Here is a 15563-nt window from a genome sequence, read left to right on the forward strand (position 1 = left end):
TTATCCAGCTCTAGTGGATTTTGTTTACTTTGCTGCTTAGAAAAAACAAATTCTCCAAAGATAGAAGCTTTGTTACAAGCCACTTCCAAAGCTTTTGAAGCATTTTTTAACTGTCACGAGTTTCATTATTTTGGGGGGTCTAGTACAGAACATTTCTAGGGGCCCTATTACAGTCTGCCTTTCTAGAAGCAAAGGATGCTTTAATTCTGATCCATCACCTTGTGTGATAAGAAAAACTCACAAAGCTGAGACTTTTATTTTAATTTAGTTTTTTCCTCTTCCAAAAGCATCCCCATTTTCTTTCTGTATTTAGGAGTCTGCTTTGCTTCCCACTAGAGATGACAAGGTCAGTTGGTTCAACAGCCTTGTTGGACAATTACATCAGACAAGAGATAGCATGTACCCAGAATGCTTTGGGGCCTCCCCAATGCCACTTCTGCTTTCTTTCTTCTCCTTTCTGAAGCAACTGACAACTAGACTATGAGTTCTGCTAGAATGTTGACACCTCTGACATAAGGGCTAGAAATAGAAAAAATAAAGGCACAGGGAAAAAACAGCAAAATACATACATACATAGGGGAATAAGGGAAAACACACACAAACACACACTCCTTTCTCCCAGGGGAGGAGATGAGAAAGTATGCAAGGCATGAGAGAAATATATGGAATTGGGTTTGTATTGTAGTTTGAAACCAGTTTTTTCCAGCCATTATCTAGTTGTCTCGAGGAGCAGGGGACCAGCTGGCTAAGATGCTCTGCCTAAAAGCTAAACACAGACAGGAAACCACATGTCTGATACTGTAAAAATCATTCCTCTTCCTGCCATGGCTAACCAGGCAGGCAACGCAATAAGGTGGTTTTTATTTAAAAGAAACTCTAATCCACAACATATTTTTTTTTCTAACAAGGAACAAAAATAAGACATACCTTCATGAAAACTCCTTCCGCCTCAACCTCCTCTTTATGTTACCTGATTCCTCCCCCCGGGAGGCACTCAGACACACTGAACTTTTTAGACTATTTCTGTGCTTATTTAAAAACAGCAGAATGCATACACCAGAATCAGGCAGAACCTATGTCTACCTCACTGTATTGGAAGCATTGGAGATGGTGTGGGTCATCTTCAACAATTAGGATCCCCATAATGGCAGTCTGCATCTGCACACATGGGGGCTCATCTCTGTGCCTGAGATATCTCATTTCTCATCCCTGAATGGCTCTCTACCATCCCCTGCTCACTGGATCCTTCCTTCCTCTTAGGACCCCCAATCAATAGTTTTAATTAAAGACATCGGAAAGAAGAACAGGAAACCGCTGGGAAATGTTTTTACAACTGGTTCCCCAAGAAAAACATGCATTCGAGACACATTTTTTAAATTAATTTTATAATTATAAAATTTTTTGACAGTACATATGCATGAGTAATTTTTATAACATTATCCCTTATATTTATTTTTCCAAATTTTCCCCTCCTTCCCTCTACTCCCTCCCCTAGATGACAGGCAATTCCATATATATTAAATGTGTTACAGTATAACCTAGATACAATATATGTGTGTAAATCCAATTTTCTTGTTGCACATTAAAAGTTGGATTCTGAAGGTATAAATAACCTGAGTAGAAAGACAGTAGTGCAAATAGTTTACATTCATTTCTCAGTGTTCCTTCTCTGGGTGTAGTTGTTTCTGTCCATCATTGATCAACTAGAAGTGAGTTGGATCTTCTTTATGTTGAAGATTTCCACTTCCATCAAAATACATCTTCATACAGCATTGAAGTTCTTCTGGTTCTGCTCATCTCCCTTAGCATCAGTTGATGTAAGTCTCTCCAAGCCTCTCTGTATTCCTCCTGCTGGTCATTTCTTACAGAGCAATAATATTCCATAATCTTAATATACCATAATTTATCCAACCATTCTCCAATTGATGGACATCCATTCATTTTCCAGTTTCTAGCCACTACAAAAACAGCTGCCACAAACATTTTGGCACATTCGGGACACAGTTTTAAGTTTGATCTGTAGAATCAATATTTTCTCCATCATTTTAAGTCTAGGTAACCAGCAAAGCAATAAACAAATAAAGCAATAATCAAGCCCTGATTTGTAGCATTAGTTAATTCTCAGATTTTTACAGCTCACATTGACTGTTAACAATCAGCTCACAAACCTGTCCAAACAGGTTCCCTCAAACCCTTAGGAATGGGAAGCTAAGCATCACCAGGTGACCATTTCTTCACAATACTGGAGGATGATCATGCTAAGGCAGGGGATTCATCCAGAGGAGCTTAAGTACCTGATTGTTTATTTTTTTGATCTTTCCTACTCTCTCAACCATGAACCTGAGACCATAAACAAACTGCTTTGCATCTTGAATACAGAACTCTCCAGTGTCATTTAATATTCGAAAATGGCTCACCTCATTTCAGGGAAAAGGGGAGGAATTGATTCCATATTTTTTAAAATTAATTTTATAATTATAATTTTTGACAGTACATATGCATGAGTAATTTTTACAACATTATCCCTTGTATTCATTTTCCAAATTTTTCCTTCCCTCCCTCTACTCCCTTCCCTAGATGACAGGCAGTCCCATACATATTAAATGTGTTACAGTATAACCTAGATACAAAAATGTGTGTAAATCCAATTTTCTTGTTGCACGGTAGGAATTGGATTCCAAAGGTATAAGTAACCTGGGTAGAAAGATAGTAGTGCTAATAGTTTACATTCAATTCCCAGTGTTCCTTCTCTGGGTGTAGCTGTTTCTGTTCATCATTGATCAACTGGAAATGAATTGGATCTTCTTTATGTTGAAGATATCCACTTCAATCAGAATATTCATACATAATTGTTGTTGAAGTGTAAAGTGATCTCCTGGTTCTGCTCATTTCACTCAGCATCAGTTGATGTCAGTCTCTCCAAGCTTTTCTGTATTCATCCTGCCATCCAGAGCAATAATATTCCACAACATTCATATACCATAATTTGCTCAACCATTCTCCAATTGATAGACATCCATTCATCTTCCAGTTTCTAGCCACTATGAAAAGAGCTGCTACAAACATTTTGGCACATACAGGTCCCTTTCCCATCTTTAGTATTTCTTTGGGATATAAGCCCAATAGCAGCAATTCTGGATCAAAGGGTATGCATAGTTTGATAACTTTTTGGGTATAGTTCCAAATTGCTCTCCAGAATGCCTAGATTCTTTCACAACTCCACCAACAATGTATTAGTGTCCCAGTTTTCCCACATCCCCTCCAACATTCATCATCATTTGTTCCTGTCATCTTAGCCAATCTGACAGGTGTGTAGTGATATCTCAGAGTTGTCTTAATTTGCATTTCTCTGATCAGTAGTGATTTGGAACACTCTTTCATATGAGTAGAAATAGTTTCAATTTCATCCTCTGAAAATTGTCTGTTCCTATCTTTTGACCATTTATCAATTGGAGAATGGTTTGATTTCTTATAAATTAGAGTCAATTCTCTATATATTTTGGAAATTAGGTCTTTATCAGAACCTTTAACTGTAAACATATTTTCCCAATTTGTTACTTCCCTTCTAATCTTGTTTGCATTAGTTTTGTTTGTACAAAAGTTTTTTTTAATTTGATGTAATCAAAATCTTCTATTTTGTGATCAATAATGATCTCTAGTTCTCCTTTGGTCATAATTCCTTCCTCCTCCACAGTTCTGAGAGGTAGACTATCCTGGCTGATTGATTTCAAGCAGGATTAGCCTTGTTCTGTTTTGCAGAACCCAGAATAAGAGGCAAAAGTTGCTATGGTTGCACCAAAGGGGAAGGAATGATCTATTTCAGGAGGTGGGGAAAAATGATATTTAACTATTTAATAAATGCTAATTGTCTGCCTTAGTGAGATCTTACAGGAAAGGTTAGATGACCACATTTCTGGACAAGTTGTCAAGAGGGTTCTGAATCAGGCACAAAGTTTCTGAGGTCCCTCTGACTCTGAGATTTAGTGACTATGAAAATTTCATCATTCTCAACTAATTGGCAAGAACCCCTAAATGAGGTCTCCAGCCCAGGGCTGATCCCAGTATGGGGTGTTTTGCAACAAACTACGTCCCATGGCCTCCACGTGCATCCTAATTTGAGTGGACACAAGGAAGGCTGGGGGAAACAGTGAAAGGACTAGTGGGAGTGACTACCACCACCAAGGAGGGAAAAGTCAACCACTGGCCAGGGCAACATGGACAGCAACAAGACAGACAGCACATTTATGTAGTTCTTAAAAAGTGGAGAGTTGATCCACAAAGACAAAGTGGGAGGATTTATGGCCTCATCATCTGAGTTCCATTATCATTCTGCATATTGAAGAACAGAGACAGTCTCCAGCAGGCTTCCCATCCCAATAAGCCAGGAACACCGAACAGGTCCCAATTAGCCCAAGATGCAAAAGGCATGGTTAGCTTGATAAGAAGTCCTAGACAAAGCAAATTTAACTTTCTGCCGTGGCAGACTACCCACAGCAGGGCCAGAAAAGCCCGTTAGTGACACAGACTAAGCGGGTATTTGAATGGCCTGATACATCAAAATGTTGTCATCCTCATAGGCAAAAATGCCCCCCCCCCCAGGTCTGTGGAGGAGAGAACTTACTGATTTAATTACTGATTTAAGGTTTATGTTCATCAGCCAGCAAAACATTCAAGACTAAGCCCAGAGTTTAGTGTTTATAAAAATATAGATGGCTTTTTGAAGCCTCTTCCAAGTCTATGAGCCCAATCAATTTACTCAGAATCACTCATCTGTGTGGCCCTGAGCACTTAGGCCTTCTAAGCTTTGGTTTCCTCATCTGTAAAATGAGGCAACTAAATGACTCCTGAGTTCCCTTCTAACTCTATCAATGAACCCATATGGCTCGTAATTGTTTCTAGGTTGGGTTTCCCATGTCACAAGTCCGTCTCTGGAAATACAGAATCCTCAAGGGCAGTGGCTTGGCTTTCAGTATGCTGCTAATTAAGAGCAATGGATCAAGACAATGTCAGCCAAGTGTCCATGACCTGGCAAGAGTCCGACTCAATGAAAGAGGAAGTGGGGATAGGGAAAGAGAAGCAAGAAATGATGTAGCCATGCTTCCAGATAAAGTGGTGGAAATCCACCCTCATGGAAGAAAGGAAGTTTTAAGAAAACCAAGTCAATACCAGCCAAGCATCTCTCAAAGTCAGGCCAAAAGAACTAAGCTGCAAAACATGGCTGGGTTTCCTGAGTTGCATAACACCGAAGATTCTGCTCATTTTGCTTTGCCGGAAAGGAGTAGTTAACTCTAGGAAATGCCTTTTTATTGTAAATAAATGGTGCATTTCTTCTTGTTGATAAATAACTAGTTTATTTATTTCTTTAAAGGGAAAACTTTTAATTATTTAATTTATTTAAAGGGAAAAAGTATTATTGAAAGGGAAAACTTGAAGGTGAGTCTAAGTAGAAAACAGTGGAATCTCTATATATCTGCATGAGCAAGTGTTTTCTATTTTTCTATAGCCTCACTTATAAATCTTAAAAAATAAATAAGTAAGTAAGTAAGTAAATAAATAAATAAATAAATGAATAAATTCATATTTTCATCAATTTATCCCACTTGTTAAGGTAAAATCCCAACATGCCTTAGGAGTAAGCAGTGAGGAGGTCCTGTGCAATAATCTGAAAGACTGAAAGTGAGGTGTGACTTACTCTTGACAAGTCAATGGTCATAGAGAAAGATGGAAAGACAGAAGATTATGATCAGAGCAAGGAATTTCATAGCTCTTTATCACAGAAATAAAGTTATCTGAGAGAGAGAACGAGATGAAGTGCCATTATCCCTGAATGGTGCTAAGGCTGAGTGCAGGAGCTCATGGGAATTGAATGGTTTGGAGACCAGAAGGTGAGGGTATTTGAGGGAATGCACAAATGGATCGAGAAGTCCCTCAGGAGAAAGCTATTGGAGTTGAGGAGGTGAGGATCACAGCATAAACTAATATAAATCAACCTGAAAGGAGCCCACTGGAATATGGGTTGATAATTAATAAGAGTACATATAAATGGGCAACTTTTCAGCATCAGTGACCACAGAAACTTCTCTGGGGAAAAATGAATAAGGCAAGAGAAAAAAAATTAATATTAGAGCGCAAAAAAGCTATTGGTTTAAAATGGGTCCAGGAGCCAGTGAAGAAAAGGAAAAAAAAAAAACTCACCTTCTGAGAAGAGTAAAATGTCATTGCATTCCTCCTTCCTGCAGGAACACATAAAGAAGGTCTCACCAGGGACCTTCTTTTCCTTCATCAAGCATTTGTCAGAAGTAGTATCCTCCAGAGTAAAGCCATGGACTTTGAGGCTAGGATCATGGCAGAGAGTTTCTATGGTTACATTTTTATCATTCTTCCTCCTGAAAATGAAAAGAGGAGAGATGAAATGGTTTCCAGGATATGATAGAAAATGGGATAGGTAATTCCTGCAAGAGAGAAATCTCTAAAACTGTTGTGCTGTTTTATCAATGTCACACCAGTGGGAGCCAGGTATAGTTCTCCCTGCTCATCACATTTTTCTTTTCACCAAGTCTATTCATGAGATTGCTTACAAGGAGATAAATACACACACACACACACACACACACACACATATATGTAAATATATAGAGAGAGAACGATATATATAGACTTATATATATCTATAACTATCTATCTATAGCACTCTCTCTCACTCTCTCTCTCTCTCTCTAATTATATATATATATATATATATATATATATATATATATATATATATATATATATATATATATATATATATATATATATATATATATATATATATAAAACAGAGGCTTATATTTTTCAGAATATCAGAACTAAAAGTAACCTTTGGGGGAGGGGTTCATCTAAACTAACTTCCTTATTTTAGAGATGAAAAACATGAGGCACAGAGAAACTGAATGTCTTTCTTGAGATTCACAGCTAGTAACTGGAAGAGCTGGGGCTTGGGTCTCTTGATTTCCCCTAACTCAAGAGACTTGTCAATAATCTAAATTGTCTTTGCCACTTGTTATTGTTATTGCTGTCTTTCACTCTACATGATCCCACAGATTTGTCCATTAGGTTTTCCTGGCAAAGATATTGGAGTGATTTTCCATTCCCTTCTCTAATCTGTCCCCATTTTATAGTTGAGGAATTGAGGCAATTGGGGGTTAAGTGACTTTCCCATGTTAAATAGCTAGTAAATATCAGGCTGGATTTGAATTCAGGTCTATCCTGAGTGTTCTATCCACTGCCCCTTGCTACTCACTAGAAGGACTCTGATTTTGAGTCCTTGAATCAATTTCAAGGGTGAAAGGCAAGGGAGGTGGAAGGTTGGAACCATTTGCCTTGATGGTTTTTCTATGTACGTGGCTGGTCTACCATCCAAATTGCCAGCCTGGTTCTGTAAAGTTTTCCCTTCCATTCATGGCACTGTTTTGGGAATAAAAGCAAAATAGAGATGGAGAGAGGAAGAGAAGAGAAGGGAGGAAGACAAAGGTGGAGGGAAGTACTTCACTCTGCTCTATGCTGTATAGCCATCAAATCTTTCCCCTGTATTACCTCCAAGAAGGGTAAGGGATGACAAAGTGATAGTTATCCTTAAGTGAGAAAGAAAACCCAGTTCCAGGGGTCTAAATGAGGTTCCCCGACTGGACACCTGGATTCTAGACTCAGCTTTTCTACTTAACTTCAAGTGAGACTCTTGAGTGAGTCATAAGCCTTCTTGGTACATTACTTTCCTCTTCTGTAAAATCAAGGGAAGTTCAAAACAGAAATGATGGCTCCATGTACATAGAGTGTTAAACAGATATCTATCATTTGGGTTAGGGCCATATGTGAAGTTAAGAGACTACTCCTGGCCTCTAAGAAAAGCTGACTAATGGATGAATACAAGGGATCATGGGGAGCCAATGAAAGGCAGAATTGGAAAAAAATATACGCAATGACAACAACATTGTATAAAAGAAACAATGATTAAAACAAGGCAAAATTGAACACTGTCTTTCCAAGCAATATTGTGTGTATCAAATGAAATAACACTTGTAAAACACTCTGGAAATCTTGAAACCTTTTTATAAATCATGACAACAACAATGATAACAATGCTAACTTAACAAGCGGGCCTTAGGGGAAAAAAAAGTAGGAAAACGTATTTCCCCTTTTTTTGTAGAGATGGGGGACAAATATTGGTCTTGCTAAATTGTTTTTTCTTTTCCTTCTTTCTAAGATTTTTTTGTTACAAGGGAGGGAAGAAGAATAGATTTGGAAATAAAAGTGAGGTAAAAACAAATAATAAAACTAATTTAAAATTATAATAAAAATTAAATAGCAGGGGAAAGCTAGGGGACTAATGCTCTAACTAAAGATTTTATCATTTTACACATGTTCTCTTTCTCACATCAGGGAGGAGCCCCAGAAACATATACCTTCCATTACCTCATTAGACAGGTTTACAGATAAGGGAAACAAGCTTCAGGAGCTGTGGAGTGATTTGCTCTTGGGTACACAACTAAGAGGAGTGGTGGAATTTGCAATTATCTCTGACTTGAAGGCTAACAGTCTCGTTGACTGTGGCAGGTTGCCAATCCTCATAGTTTGGGTATTCCGAGTATTTTAAAAAGGTCACCCCTCTGACCAAGGCCCTGTTCTCACTACTAGTTTACAATTTCAGTCAGGAGGGACTGTGCTACAGGGGGATTTCAAATACTTCTATCTTGAAGAGGAGAGACTGGGGGGAGCGTGGGAAAATGCAGAATTCTTCTGATCCCAGGGTGATTCTAAAGCAGGGATCTCAACATGAGAAGAGCCCACATTAGCCTTTTCTAGTCTATTCTGAGGAGCTGGATTCCTATTTAGCTAGAAATTGTTTTCAAAAGTAAGCAGAACCAAGAGAACAGTGTACACAGTAACAGCAAGACAGTGTAATAATCAAATGTGATGGACTTGACTCTTCTCAGTAAATCAGTGATCCAAGACAATTCCAATAGACTTGGGATAGAAAATGCCATCAGCATCCAGATAGAGAACTGTGGAGACTGAATGTGGATTGAAGCGTAACAATTTCACCTTTTTTAATCTGTTTCTTTGCTTTTTATTTCTCGTGGTTTTCTTCTTTTGGTCTGATTTTTTTTTGTACAACACGACAAATATGGAAATATGTTTAAAAGGAAACTGAGGCACACAAAGCTAAGTAAAGTGGCTTGCCATTTCCTTGTCTTGCAGATTTTACAGATGAGGAAAAGGAAACACACAAGGTTAAGTGACTTGCCTAGGGATGCACATATTTACCTATATTAGATTACCTGCTGTCTTGGTGAGGGGGGGGTAAGGGAAGGAGGGAGAAAAATTTGGAACACAGAGTCTTACAAAAATGAATGTTGAAAACTATCTTTACATGTATTTGGAAAAAACAAAATACTATTGAGGAAAAAAAGAAACTATTTTCAAAGAAGAAGCATTGAAAATGAATCTTTCAGCCTCCTAATTCTACCTGCTGGACCTCTGATAGTTGTGTGAGCACAAGCTTTCTGTGGGGAGTCTCTTCTGCTAGAAAAGATAAAAAACCAATGTCCATGTCCTTGGAGACCATCAAAAACACCAGGGCTGTGGCAGGGGAGAGAGAAGAGCTGGAAAGTAGTTTGGCTCCCTTTATTCAAAACCTTTCTGCCACTTTAAACCACTGAACTGTGAGCCAGATAATTTGAATCTCTTGGCGTTTCCCATTTCCTATTGATATATCCCTCAATGCCCATCCTCCATTTAGGACCTCTATCAGTCCTAAATGAAGCTCCGAGTACCTCCCAGCCTCTCCCATGTGGTATCCTGTTATTGTGAGGGAGGAAGGAAAAGCCCCTTTCTAGGTACCCTTTGCTGGTAGTGTAGAGAATAATAAAGTATATTTTTAAATGCAACTATCAGAGAGGTAACAGATATAAGTTACAATGAAGGGAATTATGGGGATCTTAAAAATGACATCAACAACTATTTTAATGCTCAGAACAACAAAAGGAAAGACAGCCAAGAGAGCAGATTTGAAAGTAATTAAAAAATATATTTATGTGTGTTATCTCTATCTATATAAAATCTATCTACCTATATAGCTATATCTATATATCTATATCTCAAGTAATATGAAATGTTGATACATGATTTCATATACAGTCTTCCCGTGACCTCGGTCATGTGTCTGGAACAATGCGAAGCTCTTTACAAATCCTATCTCATTTGACTCTTACAATAACTCTGAGGGGTAGGTACTATTATTATTCCCATTTTACAGTTGAGTAAACTAAGGCAGAAGTTAAGTGACTTATCCAAGATCATACTACTGTTTGAACTCAGGTCTTCCTTATTCTAGGAAGACTCAGTCACCCTAGCTGCTGTCTTCCAAAGTGGCGGGCTTCTTTTCTCCTCTCTGGACATTTCATCTCAGTCAACGTATGTTGCTGGATATATCAAGAAAAAATGAAATTGCCTTAGCCTTCAATAAGCACATATTCTACAGTGGGGAAATACAAGAAATAGATATATGCAAAGTAGAGGAGACAAAGAGAAGAGGAAGTGAGAGAAAGGGAAAGAATAACTAGGGGCATCAGGAAATGGCCTTGTGTAGGAAAAGGTACATAAGTATACTTGTAAGGAAGGGAGGAATCACTTGGTTGAATGTTACCATTAGTTTGAAAGACACTAAGCAACATCATTCAATAATTCAATGCTAACTGCATTTATTAATCACCTTAGGCATACAAGGCATTGCCCAAGCATTAGGGCCACAGAGACAAAAACCCAAAGATGCCTATACTCAAGGAGTAGGAGGGAGGAAAGAAAGGGCCCTCAGTGGGGAAGATGGAGATGAGAAGGGGAGTGGGGAAAAAGGTTTAAAGGACGGCTTACCACACGGCCACGCAGATTTCATGGGCTTGTTCACAGATTGAAGTGATGTCGCAGAAACTTAAGCAGTTCCTGTCATTGCTGGTGCAGTTGGTTGCTTGTACATCACAGAACTTGCAGAGGAGCGCGGGCTTTAATACACCGTTTTCCTCGGTGACCAGACTTCCATCAACTGGGGGAGAAGAACATCACAAAGACATGAGACCATTTGGCAAATACCAGTATCTCTCAGAGGGTCCCCAGAAAACAGGGGAGCGAGCCCTCTACCATCTTAAATAAGCTCTATCATTTGGTGATAAGAAGCTACCTCAAACCCTTCTAATGTTAAATCAAACCATTTCAGTCCTATCTGACTCTTCATGACCCCACTGGTGTTTTTTTGGGCAGAGATACTGGAGTGGTTTGCCATTTCCTCTTCCATCCCATTTGATGGATGAGGAAACTGAGGCATACAGAGCTAAGTAAAGTGACTTTCTCAAGGTTGCATAACTAGTGGCTTATTTCCTTATCTTGCAGATTTTTACAGATGAGGAAACTGAGGCACACAGGGTTAAGTGACTTGCCTAGAGATACACAGCTAATAAGTGTCTGAGGCTCAGGATTCCGGACTTTATGACTCCAAATCCAACATCTACCCATAGTCTCACCCAGCTGCCCAAGTCCCTTTAATATCACATCACATTTTCGCTTAGATGAACAATCATCTTCTGAGAAAATCTGGACACAAGACCAGTATTAGTTGGAGGGGGGGCAAGAGAGAAACAAAAGATAATCAAATAATAATCACTTTGATGTGGCTCTTTATGGTTTGTGAAGTGGTTTAGTCCCTCTGTTTCTTTTTCACTTAATATCACAAAGGCAAGATCATTTGTCTACAATAAAGACCAAAAGTTTTGTTGAAAATTGTTTCCTTTTTTTCTGGCCCACATAGTGGGCATGTAGGAATCCCACTTAGTAAATGTCAGTATCAACTGACCCTCTTCTCTTTCTCAAAAGAGAGGGCAAGATGAAAAAACAAGCTTTCTTTCTGAAAAGTAAAAAAAAAAGGGATGAATAAAATTGATACAATTGCAAAAAGCTGGAGAAAATGGAAGGACCACAGGATCAGAAAGGAAGGGACCCCAGAAGCCATTCTGTCCAATCCGACCACTCTACGGGTCCCTAGAGGATCTAATGTTGGGTGGAACCCCAAAGCCATCTCTCTTCTCACTCCACACTTTACAAAAGGAACTGGGACATGAAGAGGTGAAATGACATGGATGGTGTTAATTGGAAGTGTCAGGCTGAAATTTGGACCTGGGTGCTCAGTTTACAGTCAAGGCTCTTTCCAAGTACATCCTGATTTAAGTGAATGCTCCTATCATGGGAATAAACAAACATTTACTCAATTGCCTAGTGTGTGAACATCCAGAGTTCTGTGGAAGGCATTGAATGCTAATATGGCATAAAGAGCAAATTGTAAAAACCCCCAATTCTGACTTTCCAAGAATATTCTCCTGAAGGCAGGGGGATGGCTAAACTGGCCTTCGAATGTCCCTTTCTGTCCTTCTCTCCACTCCCCACCACCAACTCCACTGTCCCATGAGCATTTCACCTGTTTCCTGGGTCACCACACACACACACACACACACACACACACACACACACACACACACACACACACAAAACATATAACTTTAGGTTGGCTTTTTTGTGGTGGCAATAAATATAGAAAATTTTTTTTTCAAAAGACCCATTCATTCCTCTTGGGCTTCAAGTATATTTCAGGAAGTGTATTTTAGGTAACAAGCACAGGGATGTTGGTCTGGGAGACACTGAGCATTTCAAAAATAGCTAAACTATAAATACTAGCAGCCATGTTTCTGGATCTCATGTTAAATTTGGGATTAGTACAACAATGTATTTTTCTACTATGATAGGAGTCGAATATGTTTTGTTCACATACAATTTTAACTTTATATAGCTAAAGCAAAAATTTAAAAAAAATTCAGTCAAACCTAGAAATTTTGACTGTCCTTTTTATATCGATACTTTCAAAAAAATTGTTGTGATGTGCATCTTCAGTGAATAGCCAAGGTACCCTCTCTATACTCCAAATTTTCAGACAAATATCAAGTATCAATTTAAGAAGCATTGTCTGATGGGAAGAGTTTGGTTGTGTTCTTTGTACGAATTATTTTCCTCAATTTATGGGCATTTTGCAGAGTAGATTTAATAATATTTGATTACTTAGACTGAGACTCTTGCAACTACCCAGGTCTCTAGTTAATAAAGACAGTGGACTTTCCCCCATTTTGCTTTGTAAGATATAACAATGTTATTCAGAATGCTGGAAAACACTAGACTTCTGCTAGGACTCCTACATCTTTAGCTGATCACTGACTGAGTCACACACTGAAGGACTCTGAAGCCCAATAAAGTTGAAATTGTTAGAAGAGAAAGAAATCTCTTCCAGGTAAGAGAGCTAACGTGGAACACCCAATGGTTCCTTTGAGAGCCCCTTCTCCAACCTGACATAATCCTTCTTTCTGACATTCCTTCTGTCTCAAGCTATTACAGAAAAACAGATTTCTTGCCTTGTCAGGCTTCCCAACCCTGACTGCTGTTTCCTGGAGCTCCTTTGCTGAGCCCAGGCTTTGAGAGGCTCACGGGCCCAAAAGCACTGGTCACCATCTGGATCCACAAGTTTCTCTAAGTAGGTTTTTAATTGGAATTGGCACTTCAGAGCAAGACACTGGAAGCAGCCATATGACTCCAAGACAATGGGGTTCTCAATGCTGGCAAAGAAAGAAGCGCAAGCCAACTGGGGGAAGGGCACTAAGTGTATACATGAATCTCCTCCCCAGATTAGGAGAAGGGCCTCCTTAGAGTGATATACAGTGGATAGATACCAGCATGTTTTGTTGTATTTTGTTTTTCTTCAGGAGAAGGCAAGGATATCCAAGAAGATCCCAGTTTATCCATTAACTGGACTTCCTACTAGGATAATTGGCTGAATGGAAAACAGGTCATTGTGCTCATTCCAGCAAAGCTGAAGTTTGCATCAGACCAAATAATGGTCAAAAAATCTAAGGAGAAACAATATTGACTTTATACATCCCAGAACTTCATAAAAAGCTAGCCACCAGCCCATAATTCATAGAAAAGGGGCTCCCGACACCGAAGCATGTCCAAGAGAGACAAGAAACTGATATGGACCCTGAGAAAGGCCTCATGTGAAAGTCTTAGAAATTATGGGAGAATGGGGAGAATGCTCGGAGGAGAGTTTACTAAAAGACACCAAAATGGTATTTTAAATTAGCTCAAGCAGTGATTCAAAGAGTAAAACAGATTTTTCACAAGGACTTTATAAATCCCTAGTAGAAGTAAGTTTTTAAGTGTGCTTTTTTAAGTCTTAGCCAACTACTCTCAAAAGACTGAAAATAATCTGGGAATGTTTAGACTAGGAAAGAGATGACTCTGGGCAGATATATTGTAGCTGTCTTCTCCAAGCATGTGAAAGGCTATCATAGGAGATGAGGATTAAGATGTTCTATTTGGCCCCCCAAAAGAACCATGAGTGGGAATCACTGGCTTGGAGTCAGGAAAAACTTCTTAAAAACCACAGCTGTCCCAACATGAATAGAGAGGTTCTGGGCTCTTCCCTAATTTTGTCAACCAGGTGGCTCAGTGATCATCAGGTAAAAATGTGGGCCAGGGCTCTTTGAGGTCTGAATGTCGGCACAGAATTAGTGAATAAGGATGCTAGGCTGGGAGTCAGAAGATATGGATTCAAATCCCATTGCAGACACTATCTAGCTGCATGTTCTTAAGCCAGATATTTATATTTCTCAACTTGAAAATCATCGGCTTTCAGAGATCAGAGCTCTAAATCTGATCCTGGTTCTAAAATTCTGTAATTCTAGCCATAATCATAGATCTAAGTTTGACATGGACCTAAGCAATTGGTTATCTGGCCCCAATCCGAAATTTTGAAGATAAGGGGAGGTGATCTGAAGCCAAGTGAAAGGATCACACATTGAGAACCATCTAGATGGCACAGTGGACAGAGGGCTGGGCCTGAAACCAGGAAGATTTCTGAATTCAAATCTGGCCTCAGAGCCTTATTAGTTGTGTGATTCTAGGCAAGTCACTTAACTGTTTGCCTCAGTTGATTCATCTGTAACATGAACTGGAGAAGGAAATGTCAAACTTTGCTAGTATCTCCACTAAGAAAACTCTATGAAAAGTCAGATTAGAATGAAAAAAAGACTAAAGACAATAAATTAGCCCTTAGTATATAGATCTTACTACACACTAACTTTATTAAATGCTTATTGTTTAGAACAACAGAAAAGGAACCTAAAGGTCTTCTGACTCAAGACTCAGGGTCTTTCCAGACTGCCTCTCATCATATGTGGTAACCACAAAACATTTTGCTATTTTAGGAATAGTCTAATATTTGATGAACTCTTTTATCACTTACTGTCACCTCTCTTCCTCCAGCCAGTAAATACACTGTTATCTTTTCATGTGAACATCACATCTTCCCGACTAGATGTAATAAAAAAAAAAAAAAAAGCTAACATTCAAACACTAACAAAGCCCTTTACAGTTTCTTATCTTATGGAATTCTTACAACAAAACCTCTGAGGTAGATGCTCCTTCAATTACACCTA

The 15563-nt window shown here is 38.8% G+C and overlaps 1 protein-coding gene across 1 annotated transcript in view; it reads right to left on the bottom strand.

Annotated features, from left to right (window-relative positions):
- The window catches only part of TGFBR2 (transforming growth factor beta receptor 2), an 84712-nt gene that overhangs the window by 34008 nt on the left and 35141 nt on the right, over positions 1 to 15563 (bottom strand). Inside the window, exons 2-3 of the mRNA XM_074267632.1 lie at positions 10909 to 11077; positions 6196 to 6386 (exon numbers count right to left, since the gene is read on the bottom strand). Coding sequence (XP_074123733.1) covers positions 6196 to 6386; positions 10909 to 11077 — 360 coding nt within the window. The remainder of the gene's footprint in view (positions 1 to 6195; positions 6387 to 10908; positions 11078 to 15563) is intronic.

Source organism: Sminthopsis crassicaudata, chromosome 5 (assembly GCF_048593235.1).
Source record: "Sminthopsis crassicaudata isolate SCR6 chromosome 5, ASM4859323v1, whole genome shotgun sequence".
NCBI lineage: Eukaryota > Metazoa > Chordata > Mammalia > Dasyuromorphia > Dasyuridae > Sminthopsis > Sminthopsis crassicaudata.